Raw genomic sequence first — 16,246 nt, forward strand, 5'->3', positions numbered from 1 at the left:
CAAAATGTTCCCATGCTGGGACAAATTCTTTTAAAATGTATTTTAGTGGCTCTCAGTGGACTTCACACCACTCGGGAGTGCACTTAGAAACCAAGTGAAAGAATTAGAGACCTTGTCGGTGAAGCTGGCACAGCACTTCTTAACATTCCTCCGCCTCCTCCTCCTCCTCCTCCTCCTCCTTCTCCTCCTCCTCCTCCTCCTCCTCCTCCGGGTGCATGCTCATCTCCTTCTCCACCTCCTCCTTTATCCGCTGCATCCTCTCCGTCCCCTCCATCTCCTCCGTCTCCTCCTCCCCACCAACTCACTGAGTCCTTTGTTTGTTTGGACAACAAAATACACAAGACTGCTGCAATAAACATACTCCAATGTGGGAGTAGCTGGGAGTTGTAGTAGTGCCAAGCTGCAGCAGCTAAATAAAATTGGGGGGGGATTAGGAAGGACGGTGATGGTGCAGTTGGGGTCATTCATCCTCCTAAGTCTGCTCCTGCCGTTCTCCTCCTCTCATGAACCATTTCTGTTTTGTGAGAGTGAGTGGCACAGACGCAGCTTTGTATTATTGAGGCTTTTTTTCTGTCAGATTGACAAAACGTGAGATAGAAAAGTGCTGCGTAAAGAAGAGCTGTAAATGTTGTTGAATGTGTGTGTGTGTGTGTGTGTGTGTTTGTTAAAACAATCTCCACAACTGCATATCTTACAACCTGACTTTCTTTTTGTCCGTGCTTCTGTTCTTTTCTCTTTTTCAATGAGTGGTTTTCGAGACCCTAACTCTAATTTGTCTGTTTGTTTTTGTGTCGGCAGGAAAACCACAGATCAAATCTTATTTCAATCTATTGGAAAGGTGGATTATGGGCCAAGAAATCACCAATTAACCTTTGTAACAGATTTGATTTTTTTTCATTTCACTTTCTTAAACATTACAAAATAGGCAGTTTTAACACTTGTTGGGGACTACCTTAGTGAAGATCTTTGTGAATAAAAATGAGATATGTAGAGTGTTGATATTTATGAAAAGGGGAAATTGTAAGCAGTTTGTAGAAAATTCCCGTGTTCATATGTACCCTGTATTTCTCTTAACAATGCATCAAACCAACTACAGGCAAGTGATGGGTTAGTCTCACAAAAATAAATGTACACTTTACTGCAGGTAAAGTGTGAAGTAATTAGTACCTAACTACAACTGAGAAGCTTTGGATGATTGTGATCAGCGATTATCCATGTTGTTGTTTTGATTGGACGTTGTTGACCTTGAGTGTGTTGGTGGCTGAACACAGGGCCTATTTGACATATACAAATCTATGAAGAAACCAAGTGTGTAGAGGGGTATGTATTTGGTTGTGGGCTCCTATTCTCACATGGACACAGTGCCAAGATACCAAGGCTTGACTGTGATGCTCATGCGACAATACCAATATTTCAACTGGCCCTCCCACACGCACACACTCACTAACTCAGGTCAGCTCAGGTTGGGTTTTCATTTGGGCGTTACCAACGTAATCAGAAATGCTTTCTTTGGAAGGGCACAGCGGTTGGGAGTGCTGCAGGTACTTTGAGGCTTTCTCTGGAAACGGAGTCTCTCCATCCACATAACACACTGACTCCATCCAATGAGGACCCGCAGTTGTCATGGAGATGGACATTTGAGCTCAGTTCCTGGTAAGACTTCTTCACTGGACCCTTAAATAAGTTCTTAACCTTCACCATCTAGAGGTTTTCCAGACCTTTCAGCCATATGATGATGTAACTTCATGTTTCTGAAGCTGTGAGATTAGTTTGATGCGTAACTGAAACACGAGCAGTGTCAACGTCAAGGAGGCCAAGATGACAGAAACTGAGATCCAGCAGTTTTAAATACCGACGAGTGACTGAGGTCTGAAAGAAAGACAGAGCATGAAATGTGCGTGCTTCATGTGAGTGGCTGCACTGGCAAGAACACATAAAAAAATAAGTTCTGACAAATGTCGTTGGTCCCTAAAGGTTTTTCTTGCCTTTTGCTGATAGAAGAAAAACCCAAATTCAAAACGTGTGTTTATGAGTTTCATGTGTGTTAACTGTCAAAGGGAAAAGGGTGTACGTGTGAGCGTGTGTGTGTGTGTGTGTGTGTGTGTTTGTTGGGGGGGGGGGGGGTCTTACACTCCATGTCGACGAGTAGGGGGCACATTCCTCAGTTGATTTAGTGGGCATTAAGATGAAGAGGAATGTGTCAAAGCTGTAGAGGCTTTACTCCGCTGTGGTGTAAACTGACTGGGAGGAGCTCTGAGGCTTTCTGACAGCTCCCACTGACGGATGACTGACACTCAGCTTAATGTGAGAAGGATAAAGAGCAGAGGGGAGGCAGCCAGAGAGCGGGGGGGGGGGGGGGGTGGTAGGTGGTAGGTGGTATAGAAGCTCTGGGAAGAATTAGAAAAGTGTGAGTGAAGAGGACAGTTTCCTTAAAGGGAACGACAGAGCTAAGTCCGGTCAGGAGAGGAGGAGAGGATGCCAGAAGTTGGGATAAATGAAGGGGCAAGAATGTGACCAGAAGTCACACTGACTGAGGGACGAGGGATCAGCAGAAAAAGAATGACTCGAATCAAAAGGATTTCAGAGGCTTATCTTTATTTTGTCAAGATGGTTTGATATTTGAAAGAAGGAGATACAGAGAGAGAAAATACAGAAAGATTTGTTTCTTAAGGTCCCGTTTTACACAACATCAGTCGCTGGGTCAGTTGTGCAACTTTAGACATCATCACGTTGATCGACAGAAAGAAACACAAGTGTGTGTGTGTGTATATATATATATATATAAATATATATATACCCCCATACAGTTTTTTTTTTTTACCTTTTTCTTTAATATATCTATAGCGTAGAAGTCATTTCTTAAAAACAGTTGAATAGAACTGCTGCATTAACTCAATGTTACGAACTCTAAAGTGGTGCAAAAGCTTTCATCTAGCAATATAACACAGAACAAAAGCAGCTTAAAAAAGCATCAGGTAGGACACACAGGCGCGTGTGTGTGTGTGTGTGTGTGTGAGAGAAAGCTGAAGATTCATTTAGTCCTGAGACAGGGTAAGCATATACAGTATGGTTGTGTGTTTCATGTCAGTGTGTTTCCTGTTTGTGTGTGTTTGTGCGGACTGACAACCCTACTGCGACTTTGGAAGCTCCACGCGGCTCGGACCCGACCGCTCCGGGGGAGTATTGTGACGAAGAGGATTTTTCTCAACTAAGTGAATGAATTTGACTGCCACACACCACACATTAAAAAGTGAACTCTAACAGCCCCCCCGGCCGGTCACACCAGTAAAAAGCACACTTAGGATGGACTGAAAACGAATGAAACTAACTCTAAATCTACATTTTGGGGAACAGAGGTCTGTGTAGTGCTGCTCTGGTTTGACCTGGAAATGACACCCCACACACTCAGAAGTGCAAAACAATAAAAGGCAAAGCACAGCCAGCGAGCAAAGAAACGTGACCTCACTTCCTCCTGCCGTACGCAAACATGACTTCAACTTCCTTCTTATTTCCTGATTTCATCCAATAACCTTCATAAATTCACACCAGTGCAAACGCCAGTCGTTGTCATCCTAGAAGCATGCTTCATATACAGTCGACACGCTGTACTGACTCCCTTCTTGAACATTATCAGTTGAATGGTCTCCGTCCCCGCTCAGATTTTCACACTCCTGCATGTTGTTGTTGTTGTTGACATAAAGCTACGTGACAGCACAGGTCGAGTCAAAGTGCACAAGATCGAAAGAAAGAAACGCGCAAAATGGAAAAAAGGTAGGAAATGTGTGCCCTGTTTTTGTAGAAGTAAAACCCTTGTCCTTTACCCCACATCCTCAACCCGTCCCACCCAGCGACCAAAACTCTGATGCTGACGTCGCCCTCCCCTGCTGGTGGGGCCCACGGGGGCCGAGCTGTCACACGGTGAGGGAGATGAAGCTGTTGTATCTCTGGATGTTTCTCTTGAGGATCTCTGAGCACGGCCCCAGCACACGCTCGAAGCGGGGCCTATCCAGCTTCACACACTTGAGGGGGCCGCGGGCGACTACGGTGGCTGCCCTGGGACGGTTCAACAGCAGGGCAATTTCACCTGGAGGATGGAGAAGAGGAGGGAGAGAAGACGTTCAGCCAGGGAACGTGTTACAGATCTGCATACAAACCAATTCTCTATTATTTAATGTTTTATAAATCATTCTGATGCCATCTTGTTATCAGTATCTTTGTCTGCTTCCTGTTTTTATTTTCTGCATCTAGAGACTAAAGTAAAAGGACCAAATCACTGATGACGATGATATAAAATATTTTTTTAAATATTTTGATTCGTTGACAGAAATGGCAAAAAACATAATTTACCTAAAGCTGAAGTGATGAGTGAATTTATCAAACAAAAGAAAATTAATTGCTGACATTTTACTTTATTTAGTGGTGTAAAATCATTTACATAATTTTTAGGTCTAAACGTGTCTGGTTAGAGTTTTCTTCTTCTAATAGGATTATAAATAACATTTTGATTCATACTGTTCTTAAGACAACACATGACATCACCTTGGGCTCTGGGAACTTGTAATAAACATGTTCTGTCATCGGACTTTATGATACACAACTAATGATTGACCATTAATCAAGAAAATAATCAGCAAAATATTTGATAATAGTTATGTTGGAGCAGAGGTTTATGTTGTTGGTTAATATAACAAGCCAGTAAATTCAAACTGTTATAGAGACAAAAAAATTGCTTAAAAATCCCTGGATGGATGTGAAAATTAAAGCTATATAGTTATACAGATAAATGAACGTGCTACACAACATGCCCGAGTTTGATGAAAACCATTGATAGATTTTGATCTGGGAAAATGGGAACCAGTCACTAAACTCACCAAAGTAGTCTGAGGGTCCGAGGCGTCCAACCTCCACGTACTCCTCATTGTCAGACCGGCGCTGTAGAACAGAGGCTATTCCCTGCAGACAGAAAAGAAATGGAGAGTCAGGGGGACACAGTGGACAGACGGAGACAAGAGAAAAGAAAGAACAAGATGAGAAGGAGGAAGTAAGAGGGAGGACGGGTGTTGCTGGGAAAGATGGAAGAAAGAAAGGGGTGGGGTGGAGGGGGGGGGGTCGTGTTTTTTTTAGCGAGGGGTTGCAACTCATCAGGAGGATTAAGCTGTGGAGAAATTCCTCAGCTTCATAAGAACACAGGTGCACAGGATTTAGCCAACTTCTGTGTGACGGACACCTGCTCTGTGGGACGCGCACGAGCAGGAACTCACAACGACTCACTCACATATTCCAACAGGAAGAATCCAAATCTGTTCTGCTAGGTTTCCTCCAGAGTGTAACACATACAAAACATGTAAGCCTTTTAGAGCCTGAACTCCTCAGTGTCTCCATCACATAATCCCCCTTATCATCATTCACCAACAAAATGGAAACAACTGATTTGTTCAAGACTGAGGGAGGTCCAGCGCAGTGTCCCAAACTCCCCCCCCCCGAAACACTGATGCAACACAATGATAGTAACGATGGGCCAGTAGCAGGTGCCGTGCTAACTCACATGGAACATTGTGTGTTTAGGCACAAGTGAACACGCACACAAACACACACGCGACACACACAAATGGATGTAGAATGAAATGCAAACATGCAAATGCAGATACACACATACAGTGAGAAAAGGAACAGCTGATGTCTGCTGGACGGATCCTATGACCAACAATGCTACGGATATTACCATCACCCACTGTGTTTGGTGTGTGTGTGTGTGTTTGTGTGTGTGTGTGTGTGAGAGAGTGACTCATCTAAAATGTCTAAGGGAGGAAATTTGATTTCCGTTCACTCTGCCCAACAGATGATAACAGTTCCTGTTGTCATATCTCTGCAGCTGTTGAGTGTGAATGAGCACGGGTTTGAAAATGTCTTTGTGTTTAGCTGTGACAAAGTGTTCAGAGTTGGACTGAATGCTTCTCTATGCCCCGGCTAACATGGGGTATCGAGGTCTAGACTTTCACATGTCCTGAAGTTCAGCTGAAATTGGAAGCAGGTAAAAAGTCAGCAGGGGAACTTCTCAGCTTGTCTTGGACCATCCCCCTAAAACAGATTTGACCGCTCCAATGCTCGCTCTCACTGTCTCTAATTCTTCTCTGCTCTCGCTGCTCCGTGTGCTGACCAGGCTAATAATGCTAAATATGAATATAATGAGCCTTAATGAGAAACACCCCGAACTGCCAGCAACTCCCTGCAGACACACAAAGCTGGGACTGTGTTTCAGTGAAAGGGACGTGTGTGACCGAGACAGTTTTGTGCCTGAAATGAACTGTGGAGTCACATCGAAGTAGAACCCGGCCAAACTGTGCCGCGGTGCCATTACCACAGAGCATGCGGCACAGCAGGGTGAATTTAGCTGTGGAGAGTCGGGGATGATGATGTTTAGAGTTCGTATTCGTGATTCTTTAAATCCTTCACTCTGCATACATAACTTGGCACCTGTACACGATAAACAAGAGAGTACGTGTGTTTTTGTTCATGGAGGATTTTAGAAATCTAGAGGATAGGGTTGTTTTTTTTATCTCTACTGAACTAAATTTATGAAATGGATATATATTCTTTGGCATCTAACAGTGTTGACAAAACAAATCTGAAAACTTGTTACAGCCGGGAGGTTGCTTAAAATCCAGATTTCCAAATGTAAAGGCTTTACTCAGTGTTTAACATTTTATAAGTGGACCTATTATACTTTTTTCTTTATTTCCATATTCATGTATATAATGTTACATTTTTCAGATGTCCATATTGTGGCTAATGTTGCAGGTAAACATGAGACGAAGACAAAAACTAAAAAGACCTCCAGATGTTCAGGCAATGTGGGCTTTTAAAGGAGAGCTGAGCTAATATTGCCAGATTTAGTCCGACGTGTGCAGTGGCCGTTCTAAAACTTAAATGTTTGGAGTGGGCTGTTTGTTTGTCCTGTGATAATTGCGGGTTGCTGCACAAGGAGCTGTTCACGTGTTTATTTAAAGGTCGGCGAAGCTCAACTCAGTACACAGAAGCCCTGAGTGGAGAATCAGTTGTCGAGAACACGATCAACAACGTCACTTACGTTGATGTGTGACAGCCTCCGCTGCTTCAGAACGCTTTAACGTATCACTTGTCCAAATAGCACCAAATTTGACAGTGTGCTTCCTGAGGCCTTGAACAACAAAAGGTGTGAAGCCAATAAGATGAATGGTTCTTGAGATGTATGGTCCAAATTCTTTCAATATTTCTGGAATTATAAGATCAATGCAGAACCGACAGTTCGATATAAAGACTTTTTAAAATCCTGAATCAAGGTCAAACTTACTCTCCTGGAATAAAGAGCTGGAAATGAGCGTAACAGGTTCCCCTTAAAATCCTGTTTTGTTCCAGTTATCAAGGATCAGTGATTTGAATAAGTTCCATGTTTTCCTGCCTGTTTAAGGAAGTGGTGAGTATCATCATGAGTATTACAAGTAATGTTAACATAGTATTAGAGGGTGAAAGTTATTTGTGTCACTTGGACAGTGTTCGGTTACTTATTTTATTCCGTCAACATCTTAGACCAACACAGTGAGTGTTTCTCTTTCTCTCTCTCTCTGTGTGTGTTTTTAACTCGAGCCTGAGGGATGACGAGGATGGCAGCCAAGACATCAGTCACTTGGCTACTGCATGAACTTTGTTTGATTAAGGCCACTGATTAAAGATCAGTCAGTTCCAGTAGCTGAACTGATCAGCCAGGACAGTTATATTAACTGCACTGAGCACGAGGCTGAAGACTTGAGGCAGGTTCTGCTGACTCACTCCTCAGGAGCACGCAACAGGAAGCAGTGGAGAAGAAGTGGGAGGTAATAAAGTACATTTAATTCATTGCTTTACTTAGCAACATTTTTCATGTATCTGTAATTGAGAAGATTTATTTTCAGTTACTTTTAACTGTTACTCCACTACATATATCAGCAAATGTGTTTTCCACTTCACTATATTTTTTAAAGAATTACTTAACATGTTCACATTGTTTGTTTTCTAAAGTTATCAATAACTGGTCAAAGATCCAATCAGTGATGAGGCCCCGCCTCCTGCAGCACCAGCAGCATCCCTAGTGAAGAGGAAAAGCCTGAAATGGTTTAAGTGGAGCCACGACAAAAACTCAGCCATAACAATGTTTCAAAACGTTGCATTAGGGAACAGTCTAAACTAGGCCAGTACTTTTACTTTAAGTGTATCGATAGTTTATACAAAATATATTTATAAGCAAGTACTCGAAAGAAAAGTTAATGTGGTACTTTGACTTTTAGTTGAGAACATTTTTCTTTATTTATCTGCACTTGAATTGTTTGACTACTTCGCATATAACCATTTCAAAAAATTATATGACATGCGTGATCTCGAGTGTAAACAGTGCTGCAGCCTCTTCTAATTAAACTTTTAATTAAACAGAACAAAGCGTCTCAAGCTCAAAGGTGATAAAAAACAGAGGACGATGTGAATGGGGATACACTGAAGCCCCTGTGTTTACGACCAGTTTATTCCTCTCCTTTCCTTTCACGTCCAAACAAAGAAAGTGAGACAGTGCAGCACCGTCATGTACAGTAGTTCATCCGTGAACAGGCCTCATCCAGTGTGGTCCAGATAACCATCTCAGACTGTACCAGCCAGGGCAGCTCCGAAGATATTTCCTTTTGTAAACATCGGAGATCCTCCACACCACGCTGCCCGACACAGGGTGCGGAGGACTGGCAAAAAGCAAAAGACAACAAAACAGGAAAGGCACAGATAGGAAACCAAGTGAAAATGAGTGAGTGAACGAGTCGGTGCTAAAAAAGTTGCGGAGAGAGGAGAGAAAAAAGGAAGTGTGAGAGCCAGCACAAGAGAGCACGTAGGAAATCATCCCTGCTCAGTGGTATTGCTGGTCAAGTAACAATCCCTACATCCCTTAACCAAAATCCACACTCACACCCACTCGTCCCTAAACGTGCATACCACACACAGAGCGGAGCGAGTCAGCCCGCGGTGACATGTCAAAATGCAGCCTCTTGCATATAGCGAGTAGTAACTGCAGGATCATCAACAGGCACGGGGGGGAAAGAGAAACTCAGACAAGCAGACATGGAGGGAAGGTGATATCCTGAGTAGCTTGTTCACGAGGCCACCCAGCATCGGCAGGGTCTGCACCTTCTCATTCAAACATACACACACACAAACATGCACACATACACACACAGAGACACGACAGCGGCTCTTCCCACAAGACCTGCTCTCCTCCCTATATTGAACAGCCTTTGAACTGTTTTTTTTTTCCCAAAGAGAAAATAACTGCAAAATGGTTTAACCCAATTAAGACCTGTTAATCTGAACCTTTGTTCTTGTAGCTCGACCCTCACACTCAGTAAAATATGACTTAATTCATTAACGGCATTGATCTTTAGTCTATAAAACTGTTGAGCTCCATTAGCTAAATTGCATTTCTGTGCGGACATGCAAGGTTACAGTAACAAGGGATCTGCAACCCACAGAGCACTGCCGCTCTGTGGGACCCGCTGGGACCATTTAGATCCCTTCAGTGAGATTACTTTTTTGTGGGGTCAAAGGACAAATACGAGACAACACGAGAGCCGGTGCATTAGCTGAGAGGACAGCACGAGGACGAACAGGCGTCACCTGATTTGACTGAGTTTTCACTCAGAGGCTAACACGCGGCTCAAGTTGTAAAACTGAATAGGGTAAATTGAAAAAACTTTATTCCATGGTTTTAGTTTGACTTCATCCTTGTAATAGAGATTGACTTTAAAGTTAAAAAATAAGATGAATAAAAATAATCATTATGCTTTTCACTGTTTTAAAATGTCAATATAGGATGCAATTTATAAACTTTTTTAAACAGCATTAATTATTAAACTTTACTGGTGTATCCCTGCGAATAATTCATTCAAAATATGGCATATTTATGGCACGAATATTTATATCGTAATGTTAAGGATTCTTCATCCCTTGAAGCCGCACATCCTCTCCCCCTTTTCAACACCAAGTTTCAAATCTCTCCCTAACACGTTCCTCTCTGATGCTCCACAAGTTTCTTAATTCCTCCCTCAAAGTTTCAGGGCACACCAGACTGGGTTTGAGTGTATGGCCCCTGAAAAGGGAGGGAAAGAAGGAAGAGAAAGCAGGAAGAGTTGAAGCGAGGGAAGGTGAGGCGGAGTGCTCACTGCCCCCGGAGCTCTGTAAAGGCTTGTTTGTACAGTGTGAGGCAAATATGTAAACATGTCACTTTTCATTAGGGCCCCATTCCTCCCGGCGGGGCAAAGAAAGTGATGTCTCTATACCATTCTTTTGTAAATCCTCCCCATCAGCAGCATGTAATTAGTGATTGTGGGGTTTGTCTTTGGCTAATGCTCCAAAACCGTAGAAACAACAAATGAGAGCGAGAAGATACAGAGAAAAAGAGAGGAGGAGAATGACAGACATTTTTGACTGAACATTCATACCTAGTCTGATCAAAAGACGTGCTAATCAGGAAAAGCTGGCAATGAGCCTAATCTTACTGTGGGTCACGTTAAATACCTCCCTCCATCTTTACATGTGGTCCTTATTTAATCAACCTCCTCTCTCATATGTCCCTCCCCGCCCTCTTTGACTCATCCCTCTCTCTCTCTCTGCTTCTCTCTCTCTCGTCTCCCTCCCGGGATGCTGGGTCTTGTGACCCTGTGTGAAAGTCAGCAACACACATTCCACCACAGTCCACCCTGCTCTGGGAAAGTCAAGCCTTGATACATGAGAGATGGGGAGATGGGGAGATGGGGAGATGGAGAGAGAGAGAGAGAGAGAGAGAGAGAGAGAGAGAGAGAGAGAGAGAGAGAGAGAGAGAGAGAGAGAGAGAGAGAGCAAGGGAGGGACAGCTTGACAGAGAGAGCGGAGAGGAAATTAAAAGATAGACAAGAGTAAAGGCGGAAAGAAAGAGAGAAATTCTTCTGTTGGTTGATAGAATGAAAGAAATATTTGCAGTGAGCAGGAAAAGAGTTTGTGATTTTCCAGGAGAAGTTTAAGGTGAAGAGTGTGGCTGCAGTCGACCTGTTGTCAAAGCTGTGATGCTCACAGTCTCTGTCTCATGTGGAATTACATGGTGAACTAAAATGTGTTGATTACATACTACTTAGCCTCCTCCGTCTCTCCATCCTGTAATCCCCAGGATCCTTCTGCATAGTTCTCGAGGAAGTTAAAACGTCTCAGACTGATGAGTCAACTGATATATTTTGGTCCTAAACCCCGAGTGGATTCAGTCAAACTGCTCTTAAGGGATTTCTGCAGCTCCAGGAGGCTAAAACAGGAAGCTTCAATCTTGACCAACACATTTTTTGTGGTCGGATGATGTGAAGTGTGTGTGGGATATATTCAGTTCAGTTTATAAATATTCTGAGAGAGACACATTTTTGTTGTTGGACTTATTACTTTAGAGCATAACATTTTAAATTTAACAGCAACCTGAGAGTTGCATCAATGTGCAACCAGATCTTATGCTGACTTTCCACGGCATGTAAGACGATGTAAGACGTAAGGTATGGCATAAAAATAAAAAATATAATATTCCAGCCCTATAATATAAGTCCAATGAGTTGTTTTGTTACAAATCGATCTTTTTACATCAAGATCAATACATTACTTCTTGAAAAATGTATGACAACTTCTAGGTTTTTACCACAGTATTGTTTCAGCATAGGCATTGAGATATTTAACTAAGTGTAGTATCAAAGTCATAATTTTAGTATTTTGCTTGATTTGATTACTAGATTGATTTTGAGTAAAGGATAAAAAGACCCACAGGCGCTGCACAGTTCACGAAACCTTTAGATCTTAAGTGAGATCCTTAGGCCTGTGGGCTGCAAGGATGGAAGAGAGAGGGATGGAGAGGAGGAGCTGCACAGGTGAACAGACCAAAAACAGGGATAATGAGCGATCACACAGCACCCTTGATAAAATCCTGCTCTGGTTCAGCTGCACCTTACCACAGCGAGGAAACCAATGCTCCACTCACACGGACTCGATAAACACAGAATGAGCAGGACAGACATAGTAACTGACAGAACAGGGTGACAACTTCAAAAAGACAGACTAACCTTCAAGTAAATCAGAGAGTTAAATGGGAAAGTATAGGAAGCGAGGAAAAAATTACAGGAGATTGCGCCCCCATCCCCAAAACCTTCTTAACTTGACCCTGACAATAGCTGTGTAAGTATGGAGTTAATCAAAAGTGTGGCAGGATGACAGGCAGGGGGGGGGGGGGGGGGGGCTACATGAAGCTGCACCAGGGGCCCCAGGTCCACAAAGCCTGCAGTGTGAGGGGGGCTATTTTTCTGTACAGAATTTGCGGTTGAGGGACAGGACGGGGAAATACCAACGAGTAGTCTGTCTGCTGGTGGCAATAAATGGGGATCAGTTCCGATCTCAGCAGAGAGCCCACCAACGTCTCTACGCGATGACATGTACATCAGCCCTGGTTCCTACACGCTCCCAGACCACGTGACATTTACAGTGAAGGAAAATCACTACACATAATGCCTACCTTTATCCACGAGACTTGTCTCAGTGCAAAGATTTTCACAAAATTCACTTTTCACACTGTGCTCCTCGGAAGGTCCCATTTCCCAATTTGTAAAGTCATATAAATAAATGAAATCATAAAAACATCTGTATTGGCTGTGAAGGTCAGTGAGAGATAGACATGCAGTTTGCAAGTGACTAAGACGTAGCATTTGACAAGTTCACATTAAAGTTACACATTTTCAAAAAAATCATGTTAATTGGTTTATAAGTGATGACATCAGCAGCTTGGGAACTCATGATGAATTTTTCCTGATTATTTTGACCTGTGTGCCCCCCCCCCCGCAAACACACACAAAAACCTTACCTCTGTGATAATGAAGAAGTCATCACCAGGATCTCCTTGCACAACTATTTTCTCTCCGTCCTCAAACTGCACTGGTTCCAGAGAATCGGCTACAGTCAGACGTTCCCACTTGTCCAAGGACTCTGTGAATGGACAACTCGGAGGCGTCAGTAAAAACAGTGTCAATTACATTATCTCTACAAGGCAGCTGTAAATAATCGAAAGTGTGCCTGAGCAAGTCTTAGTGTCTAAGTAGGATCCTGTCACTCATCAGGGACCATTAAATCTCTGATCCCTCTGCCTCCTCAATCCCATCATGGAGCTTTGCGGTGTTAAAACACCTTGACATATCTCCTAAATCTGAAGGACGCTACTGATTTTGAGCTGACCCCAAAAAGGCTAATTCAGGTCTGACCACACCATGACACTAAGATGTAAAGTTTTATCACCAACAGTAAAGAATCCATGAGAGGGGACACTTGCATGGTTCAGGGCATGGTGCTTGTAAAAGTGAATATGTACAAGATGCAGCACAAACAGTCATCGAAAAAATATGAAGGCCAGTGAGGGTAATGTTTGTTCAGTGACTGAGATACATCTAAAGGGAAAGAAAAATAAAAAAAAGTCTGTTACCGAATATAATATCAAATGTAATATAGATTTAATGATAAGCAACTATGAAACCTCGAAATAGATTTATTTTCTGGTACATTTTAAAACTCCATTGCGAAATATGTGGAGAATTGACCATTGGTGACTGGGTCCTGCCAAAACCTGTGATCTTTTTCAGTTTCTGTTGATCCTGAGAACCAGTGGCGACAGCTGTCTTTCCGACTGTCCGACCACACGTACAGTGACGTGGTTAGCCCAGGGTATTTCTAGATGCCGTTGGTATTCGCACTGAAACCAAAAACACAGACGGTCACACATCTTCACTGGGAAAAAATGTTCCGAGGAGTTTTTCAGCAACTCGGATTTAGCAGTATTTATAGAAAGCAAGGCCCAATAATTTATAAATATCTCCACATCGAGGATTGGCTGAATGAGCTCATCCTTGAGTTTACTGCTAGCTAATCCTAACAATATACACGTGCAATGTGACTTATCTGCAGTGAAAGCACTCCTCATCTTCAGCTTTGTCTGGATGAGTGTGGGTCGGTGTCTTGATTTGACAAAGACACGAGTTAGAGGCGTAAAACTATAGCAGAATCTCTTTGTCTCAGACTATTGTCTCCTGATACTCTGAGTAACTGATCCCAGTGTGTCTATTTGTGTGTGTGTGCGTCTAAATGTGTATGTACTTAGGATTAACTAAGGTGAGGTCTGATGGTGTGGAGGTGTCCAGTGTCCCCTCTGGTGGGGCCGTGGTGTCTGCCGGCCCCGGATGGATGTCCCCTGTCTGGCTGCAAGCTAAAGGCAGCAGGTTCTATAGTGGCGATCCTTAACAGCTCGGCAGGTAACGTGATACACAAATGTGCTGACTAAAGACGCTACATTTCACGCTTCGCCGGAGCCTGGACCCACTTGGATCACCTTGCTACACACACACACGCATATCCATTACACACACAATTGGCCATCGGGATGTTGAAGCCTCCGCATGTGTGTTTGTGCGACAAAGAACATGTTGTTTTTCTCTCCTCCACTCCACGACATCAAGGGCTTGTACCCAATTTCGTGGCTATCTCAAAAATCAAAGACAAACAAAAACACCCCCGCCTCCTACCCCTCCTCCAATTCAAAGGGGCAGAGTGGAGGGGCAGGGCGGCGGAAAGAGAAATGAGGAGAAGGAAAGCCGTTCGAAGTGAGACGCGAGCCCTTGAATGCAGGCCTCGACAAGGCTTTCCAAAAGGGAGGCGCAGAAGAAAGGAGGTGAATGAAAAGAGTGCAGCCCTTGTAGAGACATTCTCTTAAGACCTGAATTGAGTGTATGTGTTTACTCAGCCAGCTAATAACTCTGTACAGGGGGCATGGCCTTACTCTATACACCACACACACATGATCAAGTGGAAAGGGATGGGATGTCAGTTCCATTTGCAAAGTCCGTTTTGAGAGTCTGAATGAATCTCATTCGCCAATTCCCCAAACTAAATGGCCTGTGTGGGCTGGAGTTATCCAAATTCCAGTGGGAAAAGAGAGGCTTAGCTTAACTCCCCATTATTTAATTGTCCACACAGCGACATTGCAGAGTGTGACTGGCCTTAGTGCGAACAGAAGATTATGACTGTACACATAGACCTTACTCAACTATGGGCCTTGTGTGACAACGTGCGCCTGTGTTTATGTGGGCTAATCTACATTATACAGTATGTGGCACTCAGCAGACTTAACTGCCTGCACTCTGGACTCGCTGACCCGGTGTTGAAGATTTATGCGTAACAGGTAACGCACGTGTAAACACAATCATGCCTCAGCATATTCCTAAATGCATACACAAAGGACTATAACAAAAAGCACTACCATCCACATCCACACACTCACCAAGGATGGAGACCTTGCTCAGGAACTCTTCATACATCTTTCTCTTCCGCAGGGTGCTACCCTGTAAAACGAAACAAAGAAGATTTACATTCACCACATGAAGCACTCTGGCAACGCTGAACATCTATGATAAAACAATAATTGTGATTAGTAGGCAACATATTGTGAGCGTTATGTCTTGATAATAAGAAGATGGAACAGATTTATTGCATTTTGGTACAGTAACATATCGTTTTCTTCTCTCACATCTCTTCACCTGGTTGGGTTTTTTCACTGTGGAAGCCAATCTTTCTCTAGGAGGTGTCTTATTGAAGCACTAATCTGAACACATTTGAGTAATAACTACTTCGAGGAGCTGCTGCTGAGAAAGAGCATCACACATAATCTACACCTTTGTTGCATGTTTGGTGTCTGTGAATTACAACTGAGTGTATCTCTAAATGACACACAGCGATCCACTTTTGTCACACTTAAATTTAAACGCTTTCCTTGTCTGAGGAGGACTGTTCCTTCTATTACACTTTCCATGTCATTAAGTTTTACAATATGTGATTTCAGTTTTCATTCCTTCTTAATTAAAACTCAGTTAAGCATTTCACTGTATCCGATCACTGTATGCCACTCATCAAACATAAAATTAAACAAATATGGCTACTGCCAATTTACAAGATCATAAAACAGTAGGACGTGTCACTACAAGATAATATAAGATTAATAGATCATAGTCCGCCGGGTCATACTAATGGAAATGTGCATGAGCTGTGTGGTGGTAATGTTCAATGCATATGTGTGTCTGTGTGTGTGGCCCACCCCACCCACCGAGCAGGGGACTTTCCCCTCTTTGCCTCTGCCATGAACATCAGGTGCTTCCTGACAAGTCTA

The 16,246-nt window shown here is 43.1% G+C and overlaps 1 protein-coding gene across 2 annotated transcripts in view; it reads right to left on the reverse strand.

The window, feature by feature from the left end:
• Positions 1 to 2,587: 2,587 nt before the first annotated feature.
• Positions 2,588 to 16,246, reverse strand: part of prkar1b (protein kinase, cAMP-dependent, regulatory, type I, beta) — a 59,412-nt gene continuing 45,753 nt past the window's right edge. For both annotated transcript variants that reach the window (XM_062407147.1, XM_062407148.1), the window contains 4 exons: positions 15,365 to 15,425; positions 12,905 to 13,026; positions 4,872 to 4,953; positions 2,588 to 4,084 (listed from right to left, as the gene is read on the reverse strand). In XM_062407147.1, coding sequence (XP_062263131.1) covers positions 3,912 to 4,084; positions 4,872 to 4,953; positions 12,905 to 13,026; positions 15,365 to 15,425 — 438 coding nt within the window. In that variant the 3' untranslated portion in view covers positions 2,588 to 3,911. The remainder of the gene's footprint in view (positions 4,085 to 4,871; positions 4,954 to 12,904; positions 13,027 to 15,364; positions 15,426 to 16,246) is intronic.

This window comes from Platichthys flesus, chromosome 16 (assembly GCF_949316205.1).
Source record: "Platichthys flesus chromosome 16, fPlaFle2.1, whole genome shotgun sequence".
NCBI classification, from domain to species: Eukaryota; Metazoa; Chordata; class Actinopteri; order Pleuronectiformes; family Pleuronectidae; genus Platichthys; species Platichthys flesus.